At 41.7% G+C, this 15511-nt stretch overlaps 1 protein-coding gene across 2 annotated transcripts; it reads left to right on the forward strand.

Annotated features, from left to right (window-relative positions):
• The first annotated feature begins 170 nt into the window (after positions 1–170).
• On the forward strand, positions 171–15104 carry fam219aa (family with sequence similarity 219 member Aa). Of its 2 annotated transcripts, none has more exons than XM_084348175.1 (6): positions 171–430; positions 6732–6828; positions 8584–8677; positions 9342–9422; positions 11305–11380; positions 11822–15104. In XM_084348175.1, exons 1-6 carry the CDS (start codon positions 371–373, stop codon positions 11978–11980), a joined length of 567 nt encoding a protein of 188 aa, XP_084204301.1. In that variant the 5' UTR covers positions 171–370; the 3' UTR covers positions 11981–15104. The 2 variants fall into 2 exon arrangements, with proteins under 2 accessions (XP_084204301.1, XP_084204302.1); XM_084348176.1 differs by having other exon boundaries at positions 173–430; positions 11305–11359.
• Positions 15105–15511: the final 407 nt, after the last annotated feature.

Consider the following 15511-nt stretch of genomic DNA (forward strand, 5'->3'; position numbering starts at 1 on the left):
AGGGCGGACACAAATATATGGAAGCAAGGGTGGGATAAAAAATAATTCAGTTTTTAAGTACAGGCTTGGATAAATACGTCAATCAAATATTTAAATTCACCGTCAGTACATGAATTTGCTTCACTACGCATTTCAATATGATCTCCTCTGTGATTGGACGGACTTGTCATGAATATTTAATAGACCCGGAAGTGGGGCGGTACTGCTGTTTTGCTGTCGAGTCACCTCTGTCAGGATGGAGGAAAACGAACTGCTATCATGCTGAAAAACGAAGGATCCCGACAATCGAGCATCATAAACCGGGACAGTTAAGACACAAGTCATCGTTTGTCTTCGCTCTGCTGCGTCGTTTCTGTAACGCTTTGCCAAAATGATGGAAGAGATCGACCGGTTCCAAGTACCTCCAGTCAACGGAGAGACACAGCCTTTGGTAAGAGAGGACAGAACAAAAACACATATTATGCAAATGGATCCTTTGTAGCAAACGACAACACTGTTTTATTTTTATTTCTTTATCTCGTGTTTGCGGGTTATCGCGACAGCTGTGTCACATAATCTGCGCGTGAGAGCTAGCCGATAGCAATCTACAGCTGCGGCACAAACTGGAGCTTTGGGATGGGGTGTAAATTGATTTTCTATAGATGAAAGGACAGGCAGCCAGCGGTGGATCTCCCTCTATAGAATGCTTACATTAATAATACATATCACGAGTAAATAATTAAACGAGCCTACACTTTCTCCTATCAAATGAATAAACTACGCACTTGACTAGAATCACGATTTCTGTTTAAATCCACGTCTGTATGCGCTTGTTTACATCAATAGCTGACACGGCCCACTGTTTTTACATCTCGTCATTTGGTGACGTGTTATTTGGGTCTGAATGGCAGTGTGAGCTGTGAGCTGTGAGCCTACATGTGAATAGGAGCTCTGTCCAAAACCGACACTGCAGACTGCAACCCTGATGAGGACTAGCCCGAGCAGGCCCATAGTAATAGTCTCTCCTCCTCCTCCCATGATTGATCACAGTGTCAGATCTGCTAGTGAAATTAGAATACAGTAGCCAATCATCATGACATTAATGTTTTCTGTGCTCTATTCTCCATCGCACTGTTTATGACATACATTTCTCTGTGTTATAATGCCATTATAATACAGGCCCAACCTGCACATGGGACGAGATCCAAAATGATAAGTCATGGCCACCAATAAGCAACCGATCCGCTTGCTCTTATTCCATACGTTTCCTCTGGAGGTGATAACACAGCTCATGACTATTGATTCTGATTTGCCGGCTTTCTTTCTCCACACTTCAAACAAAGCAGTCTCAAACAGCTGTCCCTTTTTTAAGTGTTTGCCTCTGGGGCTTTTTAGGCAAAAGCACAGCTCCAACTTCTTACGTTCATTATCACACCCGTGCTTCCCCGGGCCTGCTCCCCCTGAGGCTAAACTCCAGCAGAAATCACAGAAAGAACATACTTTCTCTGGTACAGAAAGTCTGCTTTATTATGCAGCAGCAATTGCCTCTCCCTATGAAGATTTGATGCTCTCATGTTTCATCCAGTGAGATTTTCCTTTATACTTCTGGATCAGAGATACTTGGGTTGTGTCTGCAGTGGTCAGCTTCGGTTCTAAAATTGTATATTTTATTCTTTATCACCTCGTGTAATTATCTTCCTCCTATCGTTTGCAGTTCCTGCCTCCCTCACTTTGTATTTATGCCATACCTGATTGTGTCAGGATCACAGTTGCTGTGGCGCACATGGCTGTGCATTTTAATGCTAATAACTTCATTGTGATTCCTAAACCGCATGAATGCACTCGGCACCTGCCTCCTTGTTCAGAATGAATTTCACACAAATTAAGCAGCTTTATGTAGACGTGTTTGTCTCTTATCAGTTGGATGTTTCAGGCTCTAGATTGAAATTTAAACATGTCAATTATTTCTAATTAACCTTCATATGAAGTTTGGGGCCTTTGAAGACGATTGCTTTTATGACAGATTGCCTCACAACATATTAGACTGCAGGCCAGCCCAGTTGCCATTGTCATAAGGATAGCATGCAACTGTTTTAATGGTCACCTGATGTATCAGTCCACACTGCTATTGGCCAGTGGGAGGCCATGATGTATAATCCCACCAATCGCTTGGTGTCTGTGCTGTGTCAGCAACCTTGTGGCTCTTCATCATCAGAGGCAGTAAAGGAGTCACTAACAGGAGGACAGGCTGATGAAACTAAGAGGTCATTTCATTTATATATGTGTGTGTGTACACATTTGTGTGTGTTTGTCTGTGTATGTGAGGGAGACCATGGGTGAGTGTAGGTGTACGTGAGTGCATGTTGAAGGTCAGGGCCACTGGCCATGTTTTACTTTAATACATCAAAATCAATGTGTCACCGCCAAGTGTCACAGGTCAGGTCTAGTCATTTGTTAGGGGCTGTCAGCACTCGTATATATTTACATGGAAATATAGGCCCACCTCAGATAGCTGTTGTTAACTGATGACTATTTTTATTATCAACTAATCTGCAGATTTTTATTTTACGACTGATCAATTAATCGTTTAGTCTATAAAATGTCAAACGATTTGAAAAATGCCAAAGTGATGTCTTCAGATTCCTTCTTCTGTACAACCAACAGTCCAAAACCCAAAGACCCATTATCAAAATAGTTGGCAATTTGAAAGTCTTATCAGCTAATCGACTAATGGTTGAAGCTCTAGTTGTGACTGACTACTCATCAAAGTAAGGGAATAATAATCTAGCAGGTCATATATACATTTTTTGTAATGTATTTAGGTGTGGGAACTTTTGCCAGCATTTCTTGGGGCCAAACTTTACACTGATAATAAAATGTCCTTTTCGTTAAAAGGAGTTTTAACTTGTTTATCGTGGGCTCCCCGCTACTAGCCATCAGTGAATATGCTGTCTTATGTTTGAGAAGTGGCAGCCGATTCTGTCATAGACAGCTTAATACAAAATCCCTTTCATTATTCACAGCCAGCTCTGCTGAAAAACGTTCAAAGGGATGTCTTTGACAGACAATATGTCCCTACTTCATCACAGTATCTTCCTGTAGCGGATGGGAAGTGTGAAAAACAAGAATGATAAACAAGAAAAAAATCCAACGGGTTAGCCCAGTGATCCAAGGGACGGGCCTGTCGCAGAACAGAGAGAGCTCATGTTTGTGCCTGTTACAGCGGGAATACCTCATCTGCACACTGTGCTGTCATTGCTCCTGCTAGTGTATGTAATGAATTCACTGTTGCAGCTGTCATTAATTATTCCAGCTGAGTGAACAGTGCTTCATCACCAGATGAGGATGAGACTGTTGGATCCATTGAATGTGTGTTCGGCCATATTGGACCACCGACATGAATGACAAATTAGTTGGGAAATGGAAAATGGTAACTTGTCTATCACAAGACAGAGTTAGCCTTCTGCTCTGATAGAAATAATAAACCAGGGCTGGGTGATAGAAATAAACTTAAAATATTTTTGCATTATTTTTAGGCTGTATCACGATACATGATATACACTATCTATATAAGCGTATCTTGATATTTTGAAATCTTGTCAAAAGCACTTCATAAATGCTACAGGATGACTGGGTGACAAAATCCTATAGCACAATGTTTTTGACCCAATACTTCGATATCCCGACAATATTGTAGGGTTGACTAATGATACCTTCACAAAATATTAATACAAGGAGATTTTCGATAGATAATCATCAGTCAAGTATGAGAACAAGCAGAACAGTCTTTTAAAGTGAAACTCTCGCCAAAAAGCAACCGAGGCTTTATTTATGATTGGGTATGAGTCAAACCTTCACGTACAAGCACACTCATGACCAAAGAGGCACTTTTAAGATTTACCGTAGTTTCGTTTTGGGGCAAGCTCATTTTGAACGGGAGTACATAGGGCATACCACGACGGCATCAAAATGTCTATTTTTAGACCACTAAGAAGGCTCCACACATCATGAAACTTTACTGGTAGCATCACCAGGGTCTCTACTCATGACACGAGCAGTAAGAACATTGTTTGTGTACACAAAGTGTGTGAAAAAGACGGTTTTGAACTACTTACGCTTAGCTACTGGGACTCCGGCGCGCCGCCGCCATTCCAGGCAAAAAGTGTCGATCTCCGAGTGCGGCCATCATGTTAGTCAAAAGCAACACTGACGTCCATGTTGTTGCTTTTGACTAACGACAGAACAACGAATTATCCGCGAATTCATCTGGAAATAAGCCCGAGGAGCGTCCCACCGTTACTCTCCGTCATGATGGCCGCACTCGGAGATCGACACTTTTTGCCTGGAATGGCGGCGGCGCGCCGGAGTCCCAGTAGCTAAGCGTAAGTAGTTCAAAACCGTCTTTTTCACACACTTTGTGTACACAAACAATGTTCTTACTGCTCGTGTCATGAGTAGAGACCCTGGTGATGCTACCAGTAAAGTTTCATGATGTGTGGAGCCTTCTTAGTGGTCTAAAAATAGACATTTTGATGCCGTCGTGGTATGCCCTATGTACTCCCGTTCAAAATGAGCTTGCCCCAAAACGAAACTACGGTAAATCTTAAAAGTGCCTCTTTGGTCATGAGTGTGCTTGTACGTGAAGGTTTGACTCATACCCAATCATAAATAAAGCCTCGGTTGCTTTTTGGCGAGAGTTTCACTTTAAGTTCGGTAAATCCCATCACTTTACTGTAATCGACCCTATTCACACGGCGGCCATTTTCCTGGCGGTGGGAAGCTTGAATTCTGGGATAATGCCTCATAATAATCTGACAAATCTTTATAATTTCATCACTTACCGGTTGAGTAGAAACTGAAATGTTATTAGACAATGAAAATCTGGGGGGAAATTGGGCCTTATTTTGACCCTAACTACTTATTTGATAACCCATTAGCTAACGTTAGCTTTCACCCACTTCCTAGCTAACGTCACCATTGGATTACACCCAGTGCGTTTCACTTCCAGGTGTAAATGAATGTGTACAAGATATATGGGTTGATATTTTAGAGCTAATTTATTTCCTATCGTATCGTGTAACACTATCAAACAGTAATGTTAGCTTTGGAGTGGTTGAATGCTAACATTAGCTGTCGTCTAACAGAAGCTGTTTAATGTTGAAGAATGGCACGATGACCCTCCAGATTTTCACTATCTATGGTCTTTTTCAGTTGCTGATCAATCTGGAAACAGTGAAATGATACTGATTTGTCAGATTCCCTACGTTTATCTGCAACACAGCAGTACTACAGTCGAACTTCCCACCTTGAGCGTGATGTCAAAAGAAAATGGCCGCTGGGTGAATATGGTTAGTGGAGCCTTTAAAACCAGGAAAAGACAAAACTTACACTATATCGTGATATATAACAATATCCTAAATCTAAGACAATGTTAAGTTGCATATCACGATAACGATATAATAATAATAATATATTGTGCAGTCCTGGATTTTGCTTGTAACAAGACATGCATCTAAACATGTTGTGCTTCACTCTGCTATTTTACCAAATAGTGTTGTTGGCAGCTTGTTTTTTAATGTGTGACATGAAAAGCGATATGCAAAATAAGCTCCGCACTGTCCCTGCTACATACTCATGAATTATTCATAAGCTCCTGTGAGATTGGATAAGCTCAATTGGTTTCCTGGAATTGGCCTAAATTCTTATAGTAGTTCACAATAATACCATGAAAGCGGTTCAATGAAAACAGATTCAGGCATACCTGTGTCTAGACCTATTTATTTTGTAATCCCTTCACGCAGCTTTTATCAAGTTTTAATGAAGTATAAACATGCCTAGGCCTGTTATATGTCTCATAGATATTCCACACCTTGATTCTCAGAATTATTTTACATTATTAAAAGATATTATTACAAGTAGCATCCTGTATCTCAGTGAAAAAAGAAGCTGCCTATTTGAACTTTCAGCTTTAGCTGTAAAGTTCAATGTTTCAGCTCCAGTTATTTAACTCTTTGGAGGATCCTTTTAAATATAGCAGCCATTTCTCCGCAGAGAATACAGAGTTATGGGAAGCCAAACTCCTGGTGGTCGCTTTCGTCCACATGTGGCCCGTGGAGTCCCTCAGAGTGCAACAAGGGGAGGCCTGTAGGATCAACATAATGTGGAGCTCTGTCAGCAGAAGCAGGCCAAGCGCGGGCCCAGCTCCCCACTCTCAATCTGGGGAAACCGTGGCTCCAACAGCAACCCCCTCTGTTCTCCCACGGCCTCCTCCCCATGCCGTCACTGCTCACACATAAAAGAGACAGAGCCGGTGACATAGGCAGCCTATTGATGCTGCAAAACCAGGCGGCTATAGTCGCACATACAGGCTTGGGAAATCTCGCCAGGGTATTGGACACAAGCAGGTTGTGAAAAAGAGCAGATTTTCCGGCCTGTGTTTGCCCGGTGATAGCTCAGTGGGTTGCTCTCGGTGCCGAGTTGATTGTGCCCTCAGGACTGCTTTTTTCCAGGTTCCCAATGGCAGTATAGTACAAGTTAATTTGGAAGTGTATTACCATAAAACAGCTTGGGTCCAAGTTTAATCCCTGTCAGCTAGTGAATTAGCAAACACTGCAGCAGTGACACAACAAGGATTATCTATGAAGAGACGGGATACGTATGAGATTGTACTAAAGTAATATCACATGCTGTGAATGTTGTTATTTGGTTGTATCAAAGCTAAAACGCTCTACACTGTGGCATTGTTTTCCTAGGACCCAGCAGCTTCCTCCACCTCCGAGGCGGACCCTGACACCAAGGGAGAGACTGTGGCCATGAACTACAAGCCCTCACCCCTGCAAGTCCAAATAGGTATCAACAATCAACACACTACATCAATACGTGTCATACTTCACTTCACCCTCTATTATTAAACTTTAACAGGAAGCAGAAGCACATAATGGAAAGCCCCTATGCATTTGATGCATTTAGCACGTACAATAAACGTGTCACAGGCGACCACAGTGGGCAGTGTTTACTGAACTCCACCATACAAGGTCAAGATCAGCAGAGTCTGTTCAGCATCAGTTCATAGCCAGCACGGTATGATATTCACTAGGGGTGTTGTACGTCAGTGAAATAATATTCTCCAGCATTGCAGTTTATCTCTACTGTCAGAGGTGTCGGAACATTTCTGAGCTGCCTCCTTTATTGTGCCGCCACAGCGCTGAGAAAGCCTTTGTCGCACTCAGGATTCCTCATTTTTATGTAGTCCTATCGGCTCCGTTTTTAAAAAGCCTGCTGGAAAATACTGTTTCCTGAAACTCAGCAGTCAATATATAAATAATGTTCAGTTTTTCCAAAGAATTACTTCCTCAAAAGCATATTTAAATAGAAACTAACGGTCTCAAGATGAACTCAGATCTCAGTAGCACCAGTGGTGGAGGAAGTACTCAGATCTTTCATTAAAGAAGTATTTCACCACTGAAAGGATGGCCCTTGCATAAAACTGATCGGTCTATGCCGAAGAAAGACAGAAATATATTTGAAAGTGGTGCTACATGTCGAGAGAGAACAGAGATAATGCTCAAAAAGCCGAAACTCAAGTACAAGTACCTCCAAATTTTACTGAAGTACAGTCCACTTTCCACCATCTGAGAAATCCAGAAGGTTTTCTTGCCATGTGTACGCTCTCAAAAATCACATTGCACCAAAATTACCGTGCATTGCCAGGAGACGAGTTTGCCTCCCTCTTCTTTTTTTCACCTTGTGTGTCATGTTTGTCATCACGACTGCATCTGAACTAAATTCTGAATTAGACACACTATTTTTTTTTTCCGGAGCTGAGAACAAAAGTTGCCAAGGAGTGAGACATCTCACTTCTTTCTCATCTCTGTTGAGAGTCGCACATGTGCAGTACTGATCAAGCAGCTGACAAGCACTGATGCCACTAACGGCGGATACTTCTTAATATATTTCATTACAGTCTCTTTTTCAAACTCAGCAACGACTTAAGGATGTTAAAGTGCTGCTTGAACAGAGACGGATGGAAAAGTATTAACAAGCCAACGGCATAAACTTCAACAGACGTCAAAGCATCGCGCCTGAAGAGAGGCAAATATTAGCGTGTTCACCTGGATGTTGTGTTTTCATCACAGCCGATCGAAGCCGGAGCCGATACATACCCGTGACTACTGCAGAGTCAGTTGCTGCGGGAGTAAATGCAGATTATATACACTGACATTGCAGACAAAAGCCAGATGTTAGCGGGTATTAATGTTTTTTTGTCCAGTGTGAAAGGGCCAAGAGATTAGCATTCGACTGTATAATCCCTATTGTAAGAAAACACCATATTTTCATGGTTTTTGTCCATGTATGTATTTGCTAATGAAGACTCACTGACTAAATGCTGCAACAACACAAGAATTTCCAACCATCACCACCATCAGAGGCCATATTTAAGTCACTTTCACTTCTATGCCGGCTGTATACTGTAAAGCACTGGTATAACAAATAACTAGAAGTCTTTTTTGAAGAAACAAAAACCTATAAATCTACAATTGGTGGTCATGACGTTGACATTTATTGATGCATTTATCGATGAGCTCACATCCTGTGTTTTCCCAGAGAAACAGAGGGACCTTGCCAGGAAGGGATCAGTGAAGAATGGCACCGTGGGAAGTCCTGTCAATCAACAACCCAAGAAGAATGCCAGGACAAGGTAACAGCTTCCACTGCCTGTTTGTTTCTCAGTTATGATGTCCAGCACAAGCACAGATGTTAAACTCTCCCTCGATTAGCATCTCGCGCAGTATGTCTCTGTAACCTCTACTCCACTTTCAATGTCGTCCCGCTACTGAATGCGTTCTTCACTGCCAGCCTGCTCGGGACGCCATCAGACTTCCTAATATTACAGCCACACAGACAACAAGGCTGTTTAGAGGAGAGGGAATTGGATGTTTTTGTGAGTGTGAATGCTGATAAAAGAGTCAGCGTGCTGAAACTAAAGCCAATGCAACCCACAGTATTGACAACTGGCTCATCTGTCTAATCCCACTCCCCAGTGGATTAGTGGAAATGTAAGAAAGGCTACCGACTGGTCTGGACCCCGAGTCTCTGAGGGGGGAAGATAATCTGGCAACGCCTGCAGTCTGACTGCTACAGATTAGCCCCAATTTTTGTTTTCTTTGTGGCCTGTAGGGAGAGCGCCATACTCGGGACAATCATCCTATTTTGTGTGAGGCTGTTTTACATCTCATTATTTCACTTCCTCCATGACGTAAAATGTTCTGAAATATGTTTGTGGGTGCTGAACACTTTTTCAAGTTTTGTCTCCTGTGTGTGTTTTCCTTGTGTTTTGTCTTGTTTTCTGTGCTCATCTTTAGGTTGGTGGTGCCAAACAAAGGCTACTCCTCTTTAGACCAGAGCCCAGATGAGAAGCCCCTTGTGGCACTGGACACTGACAGGTATGTACTATCTTCAGTTTCTTCATATGAAGTTCTATAGCGCTAAAATACGACACAGCTAGAAGAGCAAACATGACAGGCTGACCTAAAAGGAGCGAAAAAAAAGGGGAAAAAATGCTAACTTTTAGTTTTTGTAGGTCTCACTCTGTCATGATGGTACATTAATCCATAGAGTAACTTGAGAGAGTTCTTAACAGAAGGGATCCTAAAAAGGGGCAAAGCCTCTCCCAGGGCGCAGGATTAGAGGATATGGGGGTGAGGATTTGGACGGGGAAAAGCAGCTCAGAGGGCGTGCACGCTTCCACCCCGTACCAGCAGGTCTGTATTTGTCACAGATGAGTCCCCAGCCTTTGTGCCCTCTGTACGCCGCGACATGGGGGGAAAACACTCTCATGTGAAATGAGCACACTGGAAGCCAATCCGAGCTCATTGCATGTATTGCATCATACACACCCTCTGACAAGCTTTCTGACTCATGACAAAACACATGACGCTCTTTGTTCGTTGTCCACATTTTAGATTCACGTGCACAGCTTCAGCACACTGTCGCTCTGTTCTGTCTGTGTACAGTGTGTGAAAAGGCAGATTACTCATTTGGAGGGGGAAAAAAGCCTGTTAGCTTGCTAGCATTAGCATGATATTACCACTCCTTGGATCAGATTTTGTGTGGAAAAGGTTGTCAGCGTACCGTTTGTTATTTAATATGCGCTACAGTATGTCTGTTCATCCAGCCTCATTATTACAGGCAGTCGCAGCAGATTGTCTCTGTGGGTTAGAATATGAAATCAAATCAAATCCTTGGAAGTGTCACCACTTCATGTTTACTAATCTGTGACATCAAATAAGAGATACAACCTCTAACTAATACTGGAACTTTTTAAAATTGCATGAGGAGTATAGGCTGATACCATCAGAGTGACCGATGACTGCTGCTAACTGTATCGGCCATTAGCTCATTAGCTCGGTTACCCATTCATCTTGTCGTCCTATTAGCTGACTCTGCTTGTACTGGGAGCTCAGAGCACCAGAGAAGTCTATATGTTGTTTACTATCAATTATCACTAGCTGGTTAGCATGCTAACTTCAGTAGCTATCTCTGCAACACAGCATCATAACTGTAATGTCTTCAAATTCTTGTGATAATTTTACTTCATTGTTGAATGTGTTAAACTAAATATCCTTCATATTGCACCTTTACCTCGATGCATTCTGCACACTGGGACCACAGAGTTTGAAAGACGTGGGTGTTTACCAGGCAGGAAGCGTAGAACAAAAAAAATCTCAGGGGGCATTATGGGAAATGTAGGATCCAGCATTTTTTTTTTTTTTTTTTTTTTTTTTTTTACATTTGACCGTTGATCTAAAAGTCAGGATATTTCAGTTTTGGCATGTGCGCGATTAGTCTTCCAGTTGGTTGAACGTTGATAGCCTCACTAGTCTGCACCTGAAATAGTGGTCAGTTAAACTTATAATGGTTATTATATTATTTTATAAATGTACATATTCAATGAGCACTGAAATGTCATGTCCTCATGATGAGCATCCGTTGCTTATGTTAGCAACGCTGGCTAACTGTTGTGTCACAGATGTTTTATGTAAAGATATCAAACACATATTTCAGAGTTTGTATTATCGCCTCATTAAGATTGCAAATGTTAACTTTCTGAGTTCAAATTTCTTTCCTAAAACTACATAGTGCACCTTTAAACTTTTCTTAAACATCTGGGATATTAGTCGTTCGGAACATCCCCACACAAACTCAAACCCATTTCTAAAAGTGTGCAGACAACAGTACATTGCTCATCCACCGTCTGTTACTTTTACTTCGACCCTCCCCGTTTGAGACTGTCGTGTCTAACTGCTGATGTCTTCTGTCTTTCAGTGACGATGACTTCGACATGTCCAGATACTCCTCATCAGGATACTCCTCAGCCGAGGTGAGATGTCTGAGGGACCAGGTATCTATACACACATTATACTGTTTCACAGCGTCATTTGGTGAATCCACAATCATCACCACCCGAACACCCAGTTCCATTGTCACACCACCCGCACCAGGTATATGTCCACCCATTCACAGTCACAGTCTTGTGTAAATATTTATCCATAATTCTCATCCAAATTCCTGTTCCTTCCTTCCTCTTAGAGTTTGTTTTTGCTTCTTACCTCACTCCATCTCCACCAATAACCTGACTGTACTCCATTTTCCTGTTTTTTTTGTTTCTGTAAAATTTGATTGATTTGGATCACCATGTTCTTGAACACTTTTAATAATATTTTTAGATCCAACGTAATAACTAATTTAACTAACAAGGTCGTTTCTAGCTCAAGAGTTTGTCGAAATTGTCCTGAAGCTCCTGCTTCTGCTGATGCTGATCTCCTCTCCTTTGCTGCTACAGCAGATCAACCAGGACCTGAACATCCAGCTCCTGAAGGACGGGTACCGGCTCGATGAGATCCCGGATGACGAGGACCTGGATCTGATCCCCCCAAAAGCGGTCAACCCCACCTGCATGTGCTGCCAGGCTGCTCCCTCCACGGCCTGTCAAATCCAGTAGCACCATTTACCCCCCACCCCCCAAAAAAATCTCCTGCCTGCCACCTGCACTGAGGCCAACCACCGACCAGAGTGGCAGCAGGGAGGAAGAACTATCGGCTGGCAATGGCACAAAGGGAAAACAAGGGTTTCTAAATGCTAAAATAAGTAATGGAGATGGGTCAAGTCTTGAGAAAAGAGTCAATATGTACAGTATCCGTGCACGTTCCTCCTATGGTAGGATCTGTGCATCTTACTTCTGCATTGTTGGTTTAGCGAAGGACTCGACTGATGGCAGAAACATTACCTCTGAGGAAAACATGTTACTTTTGCTTCTCCTTCATTTGACTTCCATCTCATGCTTGTGGATATTTTTGGTTTACAAGGACCGTGAAGGATTGTGCGACATGGTGGAAGAGCAGAAACGGAACGATTCAACCAAAACACCTGAAATGGTGACAAGGGGACATTACCGTGACATCAGTGCATCATCCGTGGAGTCTTCTTCTGCTGGTGTGTCATTGATGGTCGATGGACGAGAGGAGATTGGAGGTTTTATAGTGGCCATGTGTTTTCTCTCTCTCATTTCTTTCAGCCGGTCTGCTTCATCTTCCTGTGTATACGTGTCAAACATGAAAAAGACGTGTGTGTGTCTAAATATGTCCACGAGAGTAGTGCTCAACCATCCAGCTGCTGATAAAACACTAATGCTTACACTAAGATCTCATGTCCAAGATTTCCTTTTATTTAAAGTTTGTCTGTTACACCAAGGTTGTACTGCTCGATTGTTTCACGTTCAGTTAAAAGAAGCTGAAAACAAATAGTTTTGCATGTTGCCTGTTAACACTGTGTCCTGATGACCAGCCTGTGCAGATAATTTCTCAGTTTTTACTGACCCCTGATCACATCCTTGTGCCGATGAGACATTATGTGAGGCGTGCTTTGAACAACATCAAGTTAGTCACATTTAGGTTCACCTGCTGTAATATCAGTAGATATAGAGAAACAGTTCATGAGTTGGTGTGTAATTCTTTGTTTTTGTCCCCGACATGAGTGGATGTTTAAGTGGATCTCGAAGGCGGTCACCACCAGTGAATGTGGCTACAAAAGAATACATGAATTGATAAACGGCGTTGAATACGTGCAGATACATAGAAAGTTGTGCACTTTTGGTTCTGAAGAATGTCTGTAAAGTGATTCCATATCGCCTGGATGGAAATGAAAGGGGATTTCTTTTTTTTCTTTTTTTTAATACAAACCGAGGTAAGTGTAAAAAGCTTTCCTTTCTTTTAGGTTTAGTTGTAAGTGTGTTTGTTTTGTATGGCTGTACATTTGTGCATATTCCCCTTGAGTTTTAATATAGCCAATTTGTCTGATTTTGGGACGAGAACTGTATATGTAGCACCGGACACAGCTGTGTATTGTCACTGCTTCATGCCAATGGATGTTTTTCCATGATGTTAAAAAGGAAATAGTGATCGCTGTAACTGAAAGAATACTGTTTATTTGTCATGTTTACATCACTCTGAAGACCTCTGTAGAGCTCTACAGACATAAAAAGTCACCTGCAAGTGCAACCCAACCACCAGAATAAATGTTGGCAGTGTACGTTTCTGCAAACTATGGAAACTATTAAAATACCTGCTTTGTTCAACCCAAACAAAGCTGGAAATTATCCCAATGTCCCCTTTAAAAATATCCAGCAATGTCACACTTAGAAATGTTGAAACGCAGCCTCGAACGGCCGTTACTGGCTTTGCAGCCTTCTCGCCACTAAGTCCACTGTCGTTACCTCCACCTCCCAATGTGAAAGTCAGTGAACATGATGTGATATGGTATGCAGCTGATGACTTGTACAAATGTGAATCAGTGGTTTGCAGAAACGTTAACTGCCAACGTTTTATCCTTGTGACTGGGCTGGAATGTGAATCTGCTCCGCAACAAATGACAGTGGAAGATCAGGCTGAGTTTCCCAAAAACACAGTAACAACGAGAGTTTGTAAAATGTAAAATACTCACTGATCGTGCATATTTTGACTAGTATGACACCTGAAAAGCATTCTTCATTCTTTAAAATAACTTTAAACTTGATCCCGCTCACTGGTGGAGCAGGCGGGGCGACATCCTGAGTCCGCCACTGATCCTGAAGCATGTGTGCGTTTTACACTCTCATGGTAACATTCAGAATATTCTGTTGACTTTTGTACACAGGATTTCAGATAAAGATGTGAAGTCACTTCTGAAATACTCTGTGCACCGACTCTCAACAGTCTCTTTTTGATTATCTCTGTGGATATGTCGCAGTGTTTTGGGGAAACTTTGCGTTTATCTTTCGTTACTGATGCGCTTCTTATTTTGTTGAGCTTTTGCATTTTTATGAAAATCCATACAGCAAAACTTATGTAAGTCACTGAATGGTGATACAGTGTGAAATGTAAGACTTCAAATGACTGCATCTCTTGAGAGTCTTCTTGTTCAGAGAGCGTGTGGTAAAGAAAGGACATGTTTGTGTCGTATGTGGAGAGTAAATGGAACTAAAACCTACTGGGAAAGAGAAAGCAAGATGTTATTTCTGACTATTAACTTCTCTCGTCACTGATATATCTGATATAACCTCAATGTTTCTACAGCATTTGAGTCACACGAGTAAACAAGCTTAAAAAAAAAAAACATTTCATTTGCAAATACGGTGCCATGTGTGTAGATAATTAAATGACTTGCATTAGGTAGAACGAAGGAGGTCAGGTAATATGTCACTGATACCTGTAGCTGTGTTCAGTTAACATTAACACTGAGGGACTGACTGTGTGATAGACTGGTGCTGATTTCTTTTCTTTTTTTATTTCTATCATTAACATCCTAATAGATTCACACACAGGTCCTATTGAGTGCACTACTTCTGGCCAATGTCGTCTCACTTGGGGAGTCTAAAGTAATGCATTGTAACAGATAAGCTATTTATTTGCAGTTGTGCGTTTTTTTAATTTATTTTTCAAGAATGGGAAGTAATTCATCTGCAGACGGATGCTTTTTATTTGTCAGGTGCTTATTATGATGATTGTGAACTGGTTCCATTTAGATTTTAACAGTGTTCAAAGTTCCGTGTATAGTGCAACATATCAAAAAATAAATATTAGATATCTCAAGTTTGACTGTGCCACGTCTTTCTATCATTTTTAAAGGTGCAATGTGTAAGAATTTCAGATATTGATGTTGTGTCATAGAAGTCTGTGTTATGTGTTACAGAGATGAAGAATCTCCTGAAGTCAGCATGCTGGCCTGTAAGTCTCTTTCTCCCCGCGGTCCAAAGCTTCTGTGCTCAGCAGTGTATACCGACACTCCCCTAGTAGCCTGGTTAGCTGCACGGCTAACTGAGCTAACAAGCTAACTGTAGCTACAGTCAAGGATGTATAAACAGAGTACAGTTAGCAGCAGTTAGCAGTCACTCTGGTGATGTGCTGCTCCTAGTTGTTGAGAATATGAATGCAATTCTTACGTATTGCACCTTTAATAATACCTTTTACAGACATTTCTTTAAAACAGTACCTTACAT

Source organism: Pagrus pagrus, assembly GCF_965226575.1.
Source record: "Pagrus pagrus genome assembly, chromosome: 3".
NCBI lineage: Eukaryota > Metazoa > Chordata > Actinopteri > Spariformes > Sparidae > Pagrus > Pagrus pagrus.